Consider the following 14,702-nt stretch of genomic DNA (forward strand, 5'->3'; position numbering starts at 1 on the left):
AGCAGTCTGTGCTAATGGGATATACATATGGCTTCTGCAAGTGTATTTTGACAACTTTATTATGCTATGGATGACAGCTGGCTTGTTAGTTTGTTCATAAAATTTAAGTACTGAACATCTGAATGTTTATCTGTGGTGGTTTTTCTTTATTTTTACATTTATGCAGTCATTTGAGGTGCTGGTTTCCACATAGAGAATGTTTTTATTCATGTCATAAAATGGTATTATTGCACTGATGTGGCAAACTTAAAATACTTTAATTTAGCACAGAGGAGCTAAGATACACAATGCAAAGACGGACTTTAAAAAATACAGTCAAAAGTGGTTGCGTAGCTGTCAATGGAGGGACAAAAATCTCTCCGATTTCATCAAAAAGATCTTCATTTGTGTTCAGAAGATGAACGAAAGTCTTACGGGTTTGGAACGACATGAGGGTGAGTAATTAATGACAATTTTAATTTGTGGGGGAACTATCCCTTTAATAGTTTTAGTTAACGACCCAGTTTTAAACTTTTTGATGTTAAAGACCCCCTTTTATATTGTCTTTGTACAAGCAAATCTGGAAATATCAATTTTTATTAGGATAACTATTTTTTTCTACCCACTATTAAAGTAAGGAAAAAACCAGAAGAGAAACATTTAAATTCTATTCAAATGTATTTGTAAAGTGTTTTTCATGATTAACGTAGTTCAAATTTGGAAACTTTTGTCAACACATTGTTTGATAGCCTCATTTAGTAAAAAAATAAATAAATTCTGTAGACCCCCAAGCAACCTCTTGTGGGTCCCCAGTCATGTAAATGTTGGCAAAACTCAAATTTGAATTGCACAAACAAATACCACTGCTTTAATTACCATATTCAAGAGTTGTCCTAGTACATGTGCAAAAGAGTATTTAATTTATTTTCATCAATGTCTAGGTAAATGTTACTTATTTTATTGTATAGGCTATTGATATTATTTTTAGTAATATTAATTCTGGCTCCTTGTCGTATTTTTTTCCTGCCACTGCTGTGTATATGCCAGTACAGTAAAAGAAATAGCCTAGATATACCATGGTACTACACTTCCCAAAATGCACGTAGCACGGAAACGCCGCCAGCCGCTCCAGCGCTCACTGAACAAAGTGAATCCCAACCGCGAGCTCCTCCAGCGCTGCGCGAGGAGAGAGCACATCACTGCACGCTTGGGCGGAAAAGATGGAAAAATAAGGCGAGTATCGCTCATTTTTCCATCTCTCTGTGTTATTCGCTCTTTCACTGTGTGAGTGGACATGCAGAAGCAGCTGTTTGTGTATACAAGTTATGTGAATATCAGTGAAAGCGGTCGGGAGCTGGTTAGCGTCTGGGCTAGCGCGCGCCAGTTGCGCGTTCATTTCGTAGTGATGGTGTCCAGCTGGGGACACGGTGTGCAATCTGTTGATAGAAGTTTTTTGTTAGTAATAATATTCTCAGTGCAGTAATCGGTGTAATTGGTTCATAGGATGTAGTTATTTGGAGTGCACGCTATTTGAATGTGATTTTCCTTTGTTTATGATGTACATACAGTGAGTGTTCAGGCCCGTTGGTTTCATTCAGCTTTTGTTTTTAGGGGTTAGGCTACTTCACTCACGTTATGTGTTGCATTGCAAGACTTATCACTTTGCTGCCTTTGCCTACTCATTTCATAGCTAAACTACACTGCATGATGATATGTTTTGTAATTGATGATAGTTGTAACCAGTGGGGAAACCACAGTGCATATAATGCTCAGTAAGACCCAATAGACAGTTGTAAACAAAAGGTATCATACGTGGTACTGTTTTACAGTTTCAGTAAAAAGCATCGCAGCCATGTTTACTTGAAGAGTATTTACTTGAGAATTATCTATATGAGCCCAAGAAATCTTATTAATATATTTGTAATAGACACTTTATATATTTAATTGAAATTCTGAATTATGTCAGGTTTTACTTCTTTTTATGGAGCTTTTGACAGACAAACAAAATGGGTCCTTTAGCCATGAAACTCTATTCACGTTCTGTAAGGTTCACAGCCAGCCAATGGATTTCACGTATCCATTACCACATCCCTTTACAACCATGGCACATCCAAATGAATACCCGTCCCTAACTCTGCGAGCTATGCAAATTCTTCTTCTAGCCCTCCGCCTCCCCAGCACCACCTGCCTAGATCTGCTATGGGAGTCTTCCTCTCTCTAGCTGCAGCAACAGCATATATCCATTAAGAAGCAGGTCGCATGCTCTGCAGCAGCAGCAACAACAACCACCATAGCAGCAGCATACCAAATATAGTCAACCAAGACCAAACCTATGTACATTTAATTTACATTATTTAATATGTGTTATAACTCCAGTAAACTATGGAGTGCCGCAGGGATCTGTGTTAGGCCCTCTGTTATTCTCAATATATATGATGCCACTTGGAAATATTATAAGGAAACATGGAATTAGTTTCCATTGTTATGCTGATGACACTCAAATATATATTTCATCACAGCCAGATGAAAACGCTAATTTATCCAAATTGACAGAGTGTATTAAAGATATAAAAGATTGGATGACGCGTAATTTTCTTTTATTAAATCCAGACAAAACAGAGGTATTACTTATCGGTTCAAAAAAACGCCCACAAAACCTTTCACAATACAACTTTAACATCGTAGGATGTCCTGTTACTTTATCCTCTACAGTAAAAGACCTGGGTGTTATACTCGATTGCAACCTGTCTTTCGAAAATCATATTTCGTATGTTACAAAAACAGCCTTTTTCCACCTTAGAAACATTGCTAAGCTACGTAATATGCTATCAGTTTCTGATGCAGAAAAGTTAGTTCATGCATTCATGACCTCGAGACTAGATTACTGTAATGCTTTATTAGCTGGTTGTCCTGCATCCTCAATAAACAAGCTACAGTTAGTCCAAAATGCCGCCGCTAGAGTTCTTACTAGATCAAGAAAATATGATCATATAACACCGATTTTATCATCACTGCATTGGTTACCTATAAAGTTCCGTATTAATTACAAGGTATTGCTACTGACTTATAAAGCCCTAAACGGCTTAGCTCCAGTCTATTTAACGGATCTTCTATCGCCCTATAATCCATCGCGCTCTTTAAGATCACTAAATTCAAGGCTTTTGGTCATACCTAGGATATCCAGAACCACCAAAGGAGGGAGAGCATTTTCACATTTAGCCCCAAAACTCTGGAATAGTCTTCCTGATACTGTTCGTTGCTCAGACTCGCTCTCCCAGTTTAAAACTAGATTAAAGTCGCATCTCTTCAGCCAGGCATTCATATAATATTTTTAATCTTACAGTTCAAACTACAATCCGGCCTCTAGTTCATAAATGCCAGAGGAGAACTGGCCCCCGACTGAGCCTGGGTTTTTTCTCCATTGGGTCACCTGATGGAGTTTTAGGACACCATTAGGTCACTTGATGGAGTTTTTCGGTTCCTTGCCACTGTTGCCTTTGGCTTGCTCAGTTGGGGATATTTTGGGGATATTTAATTTGATTTTATCAATCAATAAATTCCACTAGAAACAAACCTTGTTGTATTATTTTAATTTAATACTGTGAAACTGCTTTGATACAATCTGTATTGTGAAAAGCGCTATACAAATATACTTGACTTGACTTGACTTATAACCTTTCCCGAGAGTTGTTATGACTGAACTGGGATTAAACATCCTTGGATGTGTGACTGTTTACATCTCCCAATTAAAAAGTTTTACATCAAACCAAATGTTTACACATTCCCGCAGGTAGTGCAATTAAAAAGCGGGATATTCCCGCAAACATTTATGCGCTATGACATGTAGTTTAGATAAGTAAATTAACAGATTATCAGAACAAATCAGTGATTTGAAAACTTTCTGTGAGATGTAATTGTGAGTGATTCAGTGGTGGTGCATCTTCTCTCTCCTTCTCTCAAAATGTGCAAATGTCTTCACATCAGCACATCGCGTCTGCACTACAAGCGAGCTGCATGTTGCAAAACAAGACTTTTACTTGCATTCGGGCCAGTGTTGCATCATCACTAAAGATTATCATTTACACATCGTTTTAAGGGTACGTTTCCACAACAACAATGTACTGAAAATGTAAACGTTTTTCCTTTGCTTTTTTCACGTACAGATGACAACGTTGTCAAAAAGATCCCCATTCACAAGGATCTGCAAAACCTATTAAAAAAACTGTTTTATGCATGCCAGGCCAGTAGTTAGTTAGCAATGTCACTTTGTAAAGAAAAACTATGCGCTGTCACTGTCACTGAACACGTAATACGCATGCGAGTGATGCCACCAATTTTTTTTTTTTTACAAATAGGCATATTTGTAGTTTACACTGAGACAGTATCGTAACTGTATCGTTTTCAATAACTTGGTCTTTGAAACCTGTTTTCCTCCTAAATGCCATTAGGTAAATGGCCCCTAATTCTTCAGGGGTCCCTACAAAAATGTGAATTTGTGAAAACGGTGATGTCATGTTCAGTCTAGGTGTGTAGTTTTTCTTTATAAACTGACCTCACCAAATACTGGCCTGGCATGCATAATATAGCGTTTTTAATTGTTTTCGTGGATCTGTGTGAACGGGGATTTTGTTTAAAGAAAAAAGGAAAAACTTTTCAGCTTGTAGTACATCGTTGTCATGTGAACTTTCCCTCAGTACTCTTGCGTTCTCTGAGAGATTGTTGTTTGTGCGCTCTCATACATAAAGCCGCCTATCAAACAGCTTGCGCGTGTCAAATTCACTTATTTTTCATGGCTTATTATGCTTAAATGGTCAAATACACCCAAAATTGTCAATATGCCTGTCTCGGCAGGTATTTACGTAAATAGTCATTTTAAGTCTTAAGTGAATGTAAACAGTTGAGAAAGAAAACGTATGTTTAACAGTATAACCGTCGCATCATCCGAGTGGATGCTGCACGTTGCTGGTGGTTGAGGATATTCCCCCTTCCATATGTAAAGCGCTTTGAGTACCTAGAAAAGCGCTATATAAATGTAACAAATTATTAGTTATTTTTATTATTAAATTGGATCTGTGCAGCGGCTTAATATGTCATTTATGTAAAAAAAACTCTCACTGCTCTTGACTGAATAACTTTTGTAGCTTTAATAAGTATGAATCTTTATTTAATTTATACAGTTAACAGTATGCAGAGCTATTTTATATTTTCATGTTCTGTGGTATTTCTTACCTAAATACTACTGGTAGACCATAAAAAAGTAAAGCGCTGTTTATTTCATTTGTATGTTTATTCTATTGTGTTTATTTGTACTACTGCTTTTAATTAGTTTATTTGTTCTTGTTTTATTACTGACTCTTTACTTGTCTTTTAAAGTTTGAAATCAAGCTTTCCTGTGCTGTGTGTAAGCTATTGCAACAAAATGATCCCATTGTAATATTAACTTCCCCCTCAAATGCCCCAAAGAGTCACCTAAGGGAATTCCCCCCTTTTTCCTGAAATTAAATTCAGGCCCTGCCTGATAAACACAATCAGTGCATTAAAGGCACTTTAACAGTTTTCTTTATAATGGTTTTTATGGAGGAAAACATTTGATGTGAAATTGTGCAGTGTGCACATTTTTTTTAGGTTCTGGGCTCTTCTTGTCTGTTATTATGCATTGTCTGTAACATGTATGAATTTTGGTCAGTCAGTACAAACTCAGAGTGAGTTGGTGGCAGGATTATACTTTATTCGTAGGGATTAAAACTCAGTGTTCAAAATATTTGATCAAAATGTCATAACCTGTTAGAGCGACTGGTGACACTTTGTTTAACTTTGTTTACTTTTACTATGTGGTCTACTGCCCATACATCTTGTTTACAAGGTAATTTTGTCATCATCATTGAGCTGTGAAAACAGCATCTCAATCACAGATATACAGTACAGATGCATCTTTCAGTGTTTGAATAAATGTATTGTAAATTTTGTGGCAAGCTTCTCCCCTCAAGTTTGAATGTTGTCTAGAATGTTAGTAGGATCCTCCATGTACAGTATACACAATATTGTTATATCTTTGTCTTATTTTCCAAGGGCCCTGCTGTGTGAACACAATGTTACCACAATTTAAGATAATGTTACAAGTTAATGTTTAAGTTAATGTTTACATGACATTATTTTTGAGGCAGGCATACATTCAGAGGTGTTTAAAATGCTGGAAGAAAAACCTATTTAGCAGCTGAAGAAAAACCTATTTAGCAGCTAAAGAAACTTGTGACATTACATAAGATCAATGCGGTTTAAAAAAAAACAAAAAACATATGAAGTTCATTTATTGATTCAAAATTTGTCTTTAATTGATCCCCAAAGAACATCCATTCTTACTTCTGTTTTATTTATTTATTTATTTTATTTTTTTGACTGTTTCTAATGGTTTGTCTTTAACTTCTGTTTCTTTCACAGGTATAACATGCCTGATAAACACAGTCCCTGTTCCTTCCAGCCTGCCTCTCAGGAAGGAGAGTTTACCACAGACATGCTCCATTAGCCACAGTGATCTGTGTCACTATGGAGACCGCCACAGGAACTAAGGTTGTTGGTGTAATAGGGGGTCCACTGCCAGACTCCATTTCCCATGACACCCCTCAACCTCAGTCACCCCCTTCTGTGAAAGTACGGAAGTCGACTTTCAAGTTTTTTGGTGGTCGGAAGAGCATCTGTGTTCTGCCCAACTTTTTCAGTGGTCGTGGTAGAAGTCAAAGAAAGGGGTCATCAAAAACAGGTGTAACAAAGAGCCAAACATATGATGGAGTGAGCAGAGGATGCTGGGAAGATTTGGGCAAAAGTAGCGGTGAAGTGGCCTCCGGAGACTTTGAGTTCTGCACCTCCAGTGAACCTCAGAAATCATCACAGGAGGACCATGGGAAATCTCAGTCTCTACCACGGCAGCGCAGAGGTCTTCGGAGTCTTTTCAGCAGCATTCGGAGACACAGGAAAAGCAAAAATGTCGAGCTCGAAAAGCATGAGGCACTTGAAATGTCTTCAAGCTTCCATGCCGAAACAGTGCCTGGTGCCATGTCAAGCGTCAGTGACCGTAGCGATAACCATGGCGACAGTCAGGGTGAAGAGTTGGTGCCAGATGTGCCTAATCAAACCGCAGACAGTGAGTGTAAACTGCCATTGGCTGCCACTGAATGTACGAAAGATGTAACGCTAGTGCCTGAGAAACGGAAGAGCAGAGTAGAGCTGGATAAGAGGAAGAGAGCAGAAGAAGAGGAGAAGGGTGAGGAGAAGCAAAATGGGAGACAGGAAGGACTGACAACATATCAAAAACCCTTAGGTGCTGAGTCAGAACTGGACCGATTGGCTGAGCAGAATGTGAACGTTCCCGATGGGGAGCCTCCTGCTGCATCCTGTTCTTCTGAAAACTTAATCTTTGGTGATGTTTCATCATTGAAGAGCTTTGATTCACTGACAGGTTGTGGAGACATCATTGCAGACCAGGATGACGTCAGCGTCGCTGAGAGCTCAGTGTCTGCGGAGAGAGGCAGCCGAAACGCAGGAAAACGGAGCTCGTGTTTTGTCACATATCAAGGTGGAGGGGAAGAGATGGCAACTCCCGATGAGACCGATGCAGATTACTTGCAGAGCTTATGGGAATCTGAAACTAGTAATGAAGTCTGCTACATCCCCTCAGACAGGGGCTCGGATAGCCCTTCTCTCACCCCTGATCAGCAAATGAGCTCCATCCGTGCCACCTCCGACAGTAGCAGCCCACTGGGATGCACAGAAACGGCCCTCACTCCTGCTGACCTCTTGAGCCCACAGAGTGATCGGCAGGAGTCGGTACCCAACAGCGATGAGGGATACTATGACTCCACCACGCCAGGAATGGAGGAGGAGAGTAGAGAACGGCCACACCAGGAAAGGCTTCCACGGGACAGCTACAGTGGTGATGCCCTTTATGAACTTTTTGAGCCTGATGATCGCCTGATCAGCCCTGCTCTTCCTCCGAAGGATGCCCACTTGCAGGGCGACAAGAATACAACAAACCCTCTGTATGCCCTGGCATCAAATGCTCTTGAGACCGGAACCATGGAGACGGAGGAGGAGCGTCTGAGCAAGATCCAGCATGCTCTTCTGTGCTGTGAGTTTCAGAATCTCAGAAGCCCATCCAAAGATCAGCTTCTGTTCCATGACGACTCCTTCTACGATGATTCAAGCCTGCCCGCAGTCGACACTGGTCAGACAGTTTTGGGAGAAGTTATCAATCAGCACTATCCCCAATCACCACTGAAATCCCAGGCTGTAATAGAGCCAGTCCCTCTCAGCAGGGGTCAGATTCAGGAGAGTCCATTGTTTGCACCCCGTGCCGATTCGGGGTTTAGTTCACATGCCACCGACACAACCAGACCGCAGCCTCAATCTGAGGATCAAAGCCCATTACTACCCACCAGAGGCTGCCGCCAATCCCAAGAAGAGCTGATGGTCTGTTTCTCCCAAGCGCTGGTAGATTTCACAAAGAACACACGGCATTATCGCAACTCAACTGAGAGTCTTGATGGCTCAGAGTCAAGCTCTCCTTATGGCCCGAGTCTGAGTGCCCTGCCCGCCATTGTCACGTTCGATGTGGTGGACATGGAAAATGAGGGTGAGTGTGAGCAGCAGACCGAGCTTGTTGAGGAAGAGGAAGAGTTGGCTTCTCCTTACGAACCCTTTGAGGATGATGGCTGTTACCTTCAGCAAGATGCCTTTGCCGAGTGTGACCAGCGTACTTTCGATGCCTACGAACAAAGTCTGTTGCTCAGTAACACTTGGGGCATCGCAAGCCTTCCTCGCCACCTCAGTTTGGGTCGACCTTGTCCGCCAGTCCCTGCTCCATTAGCACTAAATCGACGCAGTCGCTCTCTTGACACTGACTGTCTGGAGTTTAAGACAAGTGAGCTTTACACAAGCGTTACCAACTATGACTCAAAGGGGGCTGTTTTTTCACAGCGTAGGACTACTGATTGTAGTGATATGCCGTTACCGCGACAACCCTGCAGGGTTTCTGTTGATAGTTGGAGGCGGGGATATGGCCGGGGTTTTGACTCCAACTCTTCTCAGCAAGAAACGAATTTGCCACATGTGAGCCAATCCACTGTAAGACCTTCACATCTCCCCCTAAAGAACAACTGCCATAATCCTAATCTCCCTGGTGCCACTAGAGCGGATGGTGAGAGGGAAATATTGTTTGGTGGAGGTGATGCGCTTTATCCCTGCAGTTATCCCCCAACAGGCACGCAGTGGAAGAATCGACCTGTCGGAGTCACTCAAGGTGTGCCTCATCTTCGCTCTGAGCAATCCGCAGACCGTCGAGAAATTACCATGAAGAACAGGAGGGGAGAGCTTGAGGGTGGCTTCACCCCTGCAACACCCAAATTATAAACAATCTCTCTCAATCAAAATAAAACAATAATACAAATAGACAAGTCTCGTCACCAAAGACGATGCTGGATGTTTACTGACATTCTTGAATTGTCTCTCACACACGCACACACACACACACACACACTGTAGTTGCTGTTACTGCCGGATAAGCTATAGATTTCTTTTGTAATGTACTGTGTAGTTTTTGAGCTATTTTTAGTTTGAGTATTTGTACCTTGTGTGTTACAGCATTATTCAGCAGGTGCTGTCTATATATAGATGCCATATTGCTTTGCCTTTATGTAGCCAGGTATTGCCATTGAAATTTATCCATTTTGTTTGGATGTTTTGGATATGCTATAATTATATTTGCAAAAAAAAAGACAACAATGCTACAAATGACTTATTTTAGCATAAGAATGAAAACCTTCATTAGCACACTGAAACCAATATCATCTTTGAATCCTGTTCAAATGTCAAACTTAGTTTGAATTGATGAACAAATCATTTTAATACAACACTTCTTTTTTTATATAAAAAAAAAAGCTATATGTTTCAAGGTTTTAATGTTTACATCTTGGAACATTTTAAATATCTTGGTTAGCTTGCCTCACGTTTATTTTCTAATTTTATATGGTCATGTTTGTTTTTGGCGTAGCACAGACTATATTCATAGGACTGTTAAATCACATCTGCCGTATTCAGTGGTATTTTGGCCAACACCCCTGTTACACTTCTGTACACTCGATTTACTGAAGACTCAAGGATATGTGTGTAGAATCTGGTTTATTTCCTTTTTGCTGCTAAACAGTATGTGATTAGTTGGGAGAACATAATGTACTGTATTCACTGTATGGATATTTGCATATTTGAGTATTCTCTGCATTCATGAGAATCAGATCTGGCCCAAAGTCTTCAGTAAATGTGATCTATGTAGGCTAGTTGTTAATCAAAGGGTACTATCTTCAGTCATTTAAGACAGAATGTCAGTAAAGCCTTTAATGACGTTATGTGATTGTTCTCTGCTGTTGTCCTACAGTCACAATCATCTACCCTCATCAGAATGCCAAAGTCAGCTTAATGGACTTACCATTTTTAGCTAGAGCTTATATTCAGCTTTTAAGAATGAACCAACCTTTGTGTAACCTTTGGAATCTAGTGCTGTTCTATAATGTTTTTTTTGCATTTGGTACATTTGTTGCGTTTTTTTAATACACAAGGATGTACATGGACAAAGAATGTTAGAACATCTCAGTAAGACTTAACTTTCATTAGCCTCAATGTTATCATTTTCAAATAAGTTTAAAAACATATCAACCCCATAGTTCCCCTGACACAATCTCTTTCCACACAGGAATCAACATTGACTGGAAATAAACCCTTCAGACTTCAGTGTTGCAAGTTTGTGGATTTTTTTTTTAGTAAAGTCAGAAGTGCTTGAGAGTAGTGCAGCTTTACAGATTTGGCGTTTTTGAATGTAGTGTCGGTAGAGAATCAAAGATTTTTTACACTCTGAGTATGCTTAAACAAAAAAGAAAGCTATTTTGTATTGCAGATTTTCAAGAGCGTTAATATAATATTGTATATATGGTTATATGACAGCATAAACGTCTAACTGTTTGACCTATCAAGACTAATGTCTGTTTTAATGACGAAAATGAGGAATGTAAAGTCATGACCTTTACCAAACCAAACTGTAGGTGTACGTGACCAATCATAGGCTTTTCTCATGCACTGACTTGTGCACTGTAATTTTCTTTGTTTGAAAGCAATTGCTTGCGTAGAGAAACACTAACTGGGCCAATGCATCACAGATGTGGTACTTGGGGAAAACAGCATTGGTCGATGGCTTATTATTTTATGAGCTGTTAGGCATTTGCCTGATTAGCAATGCTGATGCTTTGTTTGATTGACAGGTGGTCTCCGTTCTAAAATCAAGGAGGCTCCAGTTGTCATGGAAACTGGTTGAAGCTGTCGTGCACGTCTTACCGTTATGAGCTGGGGAGGAAATAATAAATGTAGGCAATTCGTGATTGACAGTAAATGATGTGTCATATTGTCTTTCGTTCCCTCCCCGCTCGCTTTTCCCTTGTATGTGCGTTATAAATATTAGAAGGAATCAGCGATCACTTGGACATCACATCAGGTTTTGGCTCCCTCTACTGGTGAATTTGTGTCTAACCACTGTGTATCGAACCTTAGACTGCACAATAAAGAAACATTTTGTGCAGATGTCATAATCTATTTGGTGGAAACATTTTACACCATCAAACAGAAGGAGCACTTTATTATTCTAAAAAAGAAAAGATAAAAACACCCTAAAAGTCTTTCAGGTTATTTCCTTTTAGTTAATTCTTATGTTTGTCCATTTGTAGGCCTTAGTATGGTTACATGTGTAGACAATTTAGTATACATTTAGTGTCATGTGACTTATTGTTATATCACTCATTAAATTAATCCAGTTCTATAAAGTAGCCAGATTTACGCATTTAGCTTCATTTAGTTAGCATTTTGTCACACTGTATAAAAAAAAAGAAGAAAAAAAAGAAAGAAAGGTTGCTGCCTTAAATTTTTAAGTTCAATCAACTTGGATGTTTGTCATTTCAATGTAAATTACATTAAACTGACTTAAATTAGTTGAATCTTGTATAACGTATAAAAATAAGTTGAAAATTGCTTAACTTATTTTGATGAGTTAAAGCAATGTAAAAACGTCAACTTATTGATCATATAATTTTTAACAGTGCAAAGCGACTTACAACTGAGTAATGAAATAATATTTTTAAAGATTTTAATATATAAAAACATTTAGAGAATATTGTAATGCAAAACACTGTCTTAAAGTGAGATAAAAAAATGAAACCAAAGTTTTCTTTTTGCTCAAGATGTCAAAGAGCTCTTATTTTTCCTATGGGGCGAGTCCACCACTCCATTAGAGGGCACTCTCACCTAAAAATACGGCTGAAACAGCAGTAGTGCTTTGATAGTTCTGGTGCCTAAGAACTTACAAAAGCTTAGTCATGCAGCGTGCACAACTGATGCAGATTTTTGGAAATAAAGTTTCAAAGTTGAACTTCACACAGCATTTGAACGGACTATACTGTAGATGGGCTTGTCTGTTTACTTTCTCTGTCCTGACCTCAACCAATCAGCATGCAGAATTCCATTGCATCACTGCAGGATGCACTCACAGGGTTCCTATGCAACTGCAATATTTTATTACAAAGGGTAAAACCACATTATTCAGAGTTTATTTACTGCCCGCTCAGCGCTTTTGAAATGTTTTTCTCGGCTCTACTGTGGGGAATGACAGTCATGTTGACATTATCAACATGTTTATTTGATTTTAAACAGATGGCTGGTTCACTAAACTCTGTCACAAGTGCACACTGTAAGGTCATTTAAAGAAAGGCGTATTCCACAAGATCCAGGCTAGTTTTAGACCACCAGATCTGTACGGTGGCCAGATTTTAATATGACCTATTTCCACATGATTTGCGTGAGCATATTGATGATTCCTCCATTGGCACGGAGCTGTGTGTGATGAGTCTCTTTCTCAGGAGAGAGTAGGCCTATATTACATAAGCCTTCAGTCTCTTTCTCTCGCTCCCTTAACAGTCCTGGCATTCATCCCAGATGTCATGCACACACATGGGTATTGCAGAGTTTGTAGACAAGCTTGTACTTTTGCAATTATTGCGATTGTCTCTGATTTCTTAATCTTGAAACGAAAGGGAAAGAAACTTCAGGACATGGAACCATATTCTTGGACAATACCCAGCATGGTATTCTTTGAAGTACCTTGAAGAACCATGTGATTAAACCGTGTATGCGTTTGGAGATCATTTAGTACCAATCAAAGTGCTTAACACTATGTTTTAGAAGTAATTAAGTCTTTTTAAGATTTTAGGATTAAGCTAACATTTTAATAGTATTTCTTTAGAAATCTTGGAGAATCATGCAAATAAGCGGTGTGTGAATATGGAGATCATTTAGAACCATTACATACATCAAAGTGCAATTGTACTACCAAAAATCCCTTTTGTGTGCTGCTTTGTACTACATTTTATAAGTATTTTTATGCCCGGTTTCACAGACAAGGCTGTCTGAACTGAAAGCAACTTGCACTGACATATCTTAAAATATTTTTTTCCTCAAGATGCACACCATGCTTTTTCTATTTACTTAAATGTCCTAATTGAACTAATCCTGGCTTAATCTAAGCCATGTCTGTGAAACCAGGCCATATATTTTTATCAGTAATATTTTGAGATTTTAGGTTTAATAGTAGTAAAAAAACACTTTCTTAAAATCATCCATTTCTCTGGAAATGACATTAGCCTGGCGCTCAAGACTTCAAAACCTCCTTTTATCTATAGATAGAGCAAGACTTCCACATTATAAAAGCAAATATAGCTTCATGTTTTATTTATGAAAGTTTGTGCTCTCTTCTCAGCTGATTTATTCATGACTCAAAACACATATGCCACAAAATACACTATTCTAAATAGTGCTCTGGGAATGAGGTAAAGCTTATGATGACTATTTGTGTCCATATAAGATGCCTAAAGGTTAAAACTGCATGGAGAGAACATATTGTCTCCAAAAGCTTTTATACACAAACATACCCACTCCCTCTCTGTTATACACGCATATGCTCCGAACTATTGAGTCCATTAGTGACATCCCAACTCACACACTGTCCTGCCTTGGTTTTGCTATGAATAAACTCTTACGTCTGAAAGAGCTGCATCACAGGAAACCTCGGGACACAGAGAGGGAAGCTGTGATCCCCCCGAATGCTTGTTACATCATCTCTCCTGCTTCATTGCATAATGTAACAAAGATATATACAAATATATATGTGAAAGTCAGCTAGAAAGATTGTAACGATAGAACAGCACATCTGGATTAGCATTCTGGGTCTCTTTCTGTCGGTCTATTTTTCAGTACAGATTTGTGAGATTAGGGTTCATTTGTCTCCCATTCAATTGCTAAATCATGGAGATGTTTTGGCTTAGCTTTCAGATTATACAAGGAGTTTAAATGGAAAGTTGACAGTGTTTCAGTAGGCAATCGAACCCATGCATGACCTTAATGTTTATTTTATTAAGGCTTATATAATTAGTATTTAAGCAGGTTTTATGACCTCATATTGACCTAATCTTTTATTCAGCAAGGATGCATTCAATTGATCAAAAATACAGTTAAGGCTTTTACATTGTTACAAAAAATGCTGTTCTTATTCTAGAACATTCTATTCATCAAAGAATCCAAAAAAAAAAAAAAAAAAATTTATAATGGTTTCCAGAACCATTTTAAGCAGCATAACTGTTTTC

General features: G+C 38.9%; 1 protein-coding gene across 1 annotated transcript; it reads left to right on the forward strand.

Annotated features, from left to right (window-relative positions):
* Positions 1–1,103: 1,103 nt before the first annotated feature.
* Positions 1,104–10,760, forward strand: amer1 (APC membrane recruitment protein 1). Its single transcript, XM_084413438.1, has 2 exons — positions 1,104–1,212; positions 6,418–10,760. Exon 2 carries the CDS (start codon positions 6,523–6,525, stop codon positions 9,379–9,381), a length of 2,859 nt encoding a protein of 952 aa, XP_084269564.1. The 5' UTR covers positions 1,104–1,212; positions 6,418–6,522; the 3' UTR covers positions 9,382–10,760.
* The last annotated feature ends 3,942 nt before the right edge of the window (positions 10,761–14,702 follow it).

This window comes from Rutilus rutilus (assembly GCF_951802725.1).
Source record: "Rutilus rutilus genome assembly, chromosome: 7".
Classification (NCBI taxonomy): Eukaryota; Metazoa; Chordata; class Actinopteri; order Cypriniformes; family Leuciscidae; genus Rutilus; species Rutilus rutilus.